This window comes from Argentina silus (genome assembly GCF_951799395.1).
Source record: "Argentina silus genome assembly, chromosome: Y".
NCBI lineage: Eukaryota > Metazoa > Chordata > Actinopteri > Argentiniformes > Argentinidae > Argentina > Argentina silus.
Window position 1 is genome coordinate 14,307,271 of NC_139654.1, and position 4,396 is coordinate 14,311,666.

The 4,396-nt window shown below is 51.1% G+C and overlaps 1 protein-coding gene across 1 annotated transcript; it reads right to left on the minus strand.

The window, feature by feature from the left end:
- Nucleotides 1-1,192: 1,192 nt before the first annotated feature.
- LOC310823879 (suppressor of cytokine signaling 5-like) lies at nucleotides 1,193-4,053 on the minus strand. Its single transcript, XM_083696767.1, has one exon. It carries the CDS (start codon nucleotides 4,045-4,047, stop codon nucleotides 2,347-2,349), a length of 1,701 nt encoding a protein of 566 aa, XP_083552893.1. The 5' UTR covers nucleotides 4,048-4,053; the 3' UTR covers nucleotides 1,193-2,346.
- Between the last annotated feature and the right edge of the window lie 343 nt (nucleotides 4,054-4,396).

Consider the following 4,396-nt stretch of genomic DNA (forward strand, 5'->3'; position numbering starts at 1 on the left):
TTTTCAGATACAGATTAGTTGTACCTTCCTCCTTTCATATCTTTTTAAAAGTGTTTTAAGACGTGTTCCTGTGTGTCTATGCTGTAGGTGTGCACTGTGAAGTTAAAACGTCTGCAGTCAATGGGGTCAGATCCTGCCCGCAGGCCACCCGTTGCTCATTCCTGGTCTAAGCGCATTAGGACCTTACATTGCCTTGCACAGCCCTCCACACCATTTCCCTGCCCATCCCTAAAGTCACCAGAGAAGCCAATTAATTTTTAAACAGCAGACTCACAAAGATCAACAAGGTATTGCCATCAAGTTGAAATGAACTGAGTGGCGAAGTTAAGCTAATGGGACAATGAAAAGTGTGAACCTTCGCTAAACCCTAACTATTTTAAATTCACATCAGAATAGGCTGATGGATTTCAACTTCGCTCCCACGTACACGTTTTGCCCTTAAACCCTCCCCTCATCTTGTTCAATTGACAAGACTAAATAATGTGGACATCAAGTTAATATTTCTAAATGAGGGCTGGAGCAAACGGGGTCCTCCAGAATTGGCTAAAACTCTGCTCATTTGTAGAGAAAAGACATGGATGCAAGTGAGCAAAGATGATCCGACCATGCCAAATCTCTTAACCAAATAGCACCACTACAAAAATCGGACTTGAATGTGCACCCTGAACATTAGAGAGCTAGCTCAGAGCTCACAACCAACCGCTCTGCTCTTCAGCATCCATCCTCAGACTCACTATTAAATGTAATGAAAAGCCATGTCTTCCTTGAGTCAAGCGGGAGGACTCTATGAAAGGCACATAGGTTTTAGCTGTGTTGCATTTCTCTTCCTGCAAGCTCTCGCAATTTGCTTCTTTATGGCCATGGCTGGCAGTGACAATGTGTAGAGCCGGTCAGTGACATACAAAGGACTAGGGGCGGTGGAGGGTGCCAACTCCACATATACACACACCGCCATGCAACAGGAAGAATAGTTTTCCTTCAGATATCACTGAGCTCACTGGTTGACTTGACAGTCATGAATCATGAATCCGACTGTAGTTTCCAGTCAGGTGTGACAAAGTGGACGGTTAACGACATGTATGGCTTCATGTCAGCGAATAGCTGTTTGAACACGACAGCAGCACTTGATACAGACAGATATCCCATCCGTGCAGCTGTTAATGGATGTTTCAGTTTGAGGTGTGTAGATTAGTTCCCATTAGTGTTCCCATCTCTGGCAGTCATCTTTTTCATGCAAATCTTGCAGACAACCTTGTCTAAATCTGCAGGCTCTCCTTTATTGTCGCGTCGGAACCAGAAATGCTGCCATATAGCAGCAGTGGCATTTTTTTTTAGGGACCAAGTCATTAGCGCCAGTCATCTTTTTTTTCTTAGGTGGAAGAGGTCATGTGCAGCACCCTAAAAGTCATACTTGTAGTTCTTTCTCCGACCACGCTGGCAGCGGCGCTGTTACACATTGTGAATTGACAAACATCGCTTTATTTGGCAGTGTGATAGATAATGGATCAGACATTTTATAACAGTATTGAAAAGCATACCGTGGGCATTTTCAAATCCCACGGGATACCGTATTACCGTTATACCGCCCAACCCTACTCACCATGAGACACAGTTGACACACACCTGTGTGCCTCGCTCCCTATAGATGTACTGAAGTAAGAGTTAGCGTTAGCGACACCTTTAGACATGACTTGTGAGCAGCTAGCTACCCTAATCTACTCTCCACCTACACAGCACCTTTCGTCAGTCAGGTTATTTCAAACATACTCAGTGTAGAGTGATGGCTACGGTGCATGTCTGCATGGCACTGTCCACCAAACAGGGTCTGCGATTGCAGTGCAGTTGAGGTCTACTAAGTTGCAGCAAGGAGCCCGTCAAGTAGACCCCCCCCGTCAACCACACACCTCAAACCTTAGCAAGCAAGGTAATCGCTCATCTAGTCACTTTACCAAGCAAAGGAAAACAAATTGATCACAAGTGAACTGTACAACATAGCTAATACTACAATACTACCATGTGGGTCTAAGTAGAGACTGAGGATGGGGGGGCATACAGGCTGGTCTAGAGGCAGGGTGATGCTGTGGGGATCAGGCAGACATTTCGAATGAAAGAAAGACAGGAGACAAAGCATGGCGACTTGTGCTTTCCCTTTTGAAAACCTGTTCAACACTAAAACATGTGCTTGCCAACATTATACTGAATATAAATCATACATATGCATTCCACGTGATGCAATTTAACAACTAAAACAATAACATATTAGAATGAATCTTGTATAGCTCATTTTTACCTAAACTCCATGTTATTATGACACAGTTTTCCTAGTCGTCGTCGTCCCCCGGCTCCCTATTTGACTTTGAGTGCCGTCTCCCTCTCCAGCCAGCGCACACGCACTTTCTGTTTGTAGTGATAGTCCTTGAGGAAGTCCTGCAGGGCCAGGGGCAGCGGCAGAGTGCCGATGCCGTCGTATGTGGTCCGGCAGCAGATGGTGGCGCGGGCCAGGTGCTGCAGACCGAAGGGAAAGGTCCGGTGGAGCGGCGCCGTGAGCAGAGGCTCAAAGAACATGCAGGCGCTGGGGTCCTTGTAGTGCTCCAGCAGGCCCGTGACGGTGGACGAGTGGAACACACAGGGGTCGTGGGCGTCAAAGCTGAAGTTGTGGTTCCACTGCTCAATGCGGGCGTGGAGGGAGCGGTTGTAGCGTCGGAAGCTGACGGAAAAGAGATAGTCCTCCTGGGCCGAGTCACGAAGCAGGAAGGTTCCCTCGGGCCTGCCGTCCAACAGCGCCTCTGCCTCGTAGCGGTCCATCACACCCCAGTAGCAGGGCAGCGCCGTGATCTGCAGCAGGTCCGGCACCAGGCAGTGGATGTAGTCGATCTGGGTGTGCACCTTCCAGGGCCCTGGCTGGCACCGGCTGAGGTGGCCATCCCCGGAGGCGTGGCGCTGCCTTGGCCTCCGGGCCTGCAGGCAGAGGGTGGTGGAGTCCTCCTCCGAATCACAGTCAGCCAGTTGAGAGGAGGACGCTGCTCCGAGCACCTGCGCTGATGCCCCCAACATGGCGGCTCCTAATGAGCAGCCTGCCCCAGCGGCTCCCCTGCCCTCCCCAGAGGTCTCGCCCAGGCCAGGGGCCACTTTTGGTCCCAGTTTGTACAGAGAGGAGCCCTGCACCGAGGCCTCCAGGGTGTGGATCTGGGCATTGGGTGGGGGGTCCACACCCTCTTCTATGCTGAGCCTGCGGCGTTCTCGCAGGCGTTCCTCTTCATCCTCTGGGGAGGGGTGGGCCGGGTCAAAGTCGTCCAGCAGGGCTGTGGAGGAATGCGGGCTGACGGGTGCCGTGTGCTGCTTGATCAGGTGCCACTTGTGGGCTAGGTCGGAGCCCGGTGGAAAGGGACATGTTTCCAGCATCAGCTCTGTCAAGTGGATCTTGCGTTTGGAGGTGATTGGTGTCTTAACAGAGCGCGAATGGCGGCGGGGAGGCAGGGGGAGACAAAGGCCCACAGTGTCACTCAGCCGCTGGCGCAGGGAGCGAGCGCTCAGGCTGCGCCCCTCTCCTCCAGAATCTCCCATCTCCTGGATGGAGCTGACCCCATAATTCCTCTCCCTCCTGCCAGTAGCCCCAAGCGAGCGCCCAAACCGCCTGTCTGTGCTCTGCGTCTTAGTGGAACGCCAATGTTTTTTCTTCCCCCCCCAAGGTGCATGGCGTGAGTACGAGTCTCTCCGGGCCAAGGGAACCTTCCCAGAACCCCCCAGAATGTCCTCACTGTCTTTCTCCAGGGTAATCTCCACTATCTGGGGGATGTTTGACACACAATTGTGATGTCGGCCTCCAGTAACCAGGGGTGTTGGTTGGGTGCTTCTTGATTGGGTGCTTCTCAGGCTTAAGGCCTGAGAGGCCTCAGCCTCGCCTGTGCTACCTCCCCGTCCAAGGTCCACTTCACAATGGACATCATCCACCTCCCTGGTGCCCTCACTGGGTGCCACACCATTGCTGTGGAAGAGGATTTGGCATCTGCTCCTCAGGTTGCCCCACATCTTTCCCACTTTCTCCATCGATAAGAGACCTGCCAAAGAGATATGGCAGATGTCAATTTAGGGCTAGTTATAGCTAGATGAATATCTCACAATCCCTGACATAGGCCTACATTCATGAACAACTGGAAAAAGGAATAAAAAAAAATCCCAAAAATCCCATTGCAGTTACACAATGTAATAATAACAAAAAAAGGTAGGGTGTGTGTTGAGGAGGGGATCATGACAGGAGAGTGTGTGTGTGAGAGAGAGGGGTATCTCGAGCAGCAGAATGGGTGAGGAGTTGCCAGGCAGACATGCAGAGACACAAGGGCCATGGCTATAAATGAACCCAGGGATCTGCTCCCAAGCTGATCTGCTGGCATGTACT

Excerpts from the sequence above, each read along its gene's own strand:
- LOC310823879 (XM_083696767.1), bottom strand. The coding sequence starts at position 4,047 with ATGGAGAAAGTGGGAAAGATGTGGGGCAACCTGAGGAGCAGATGCCAA.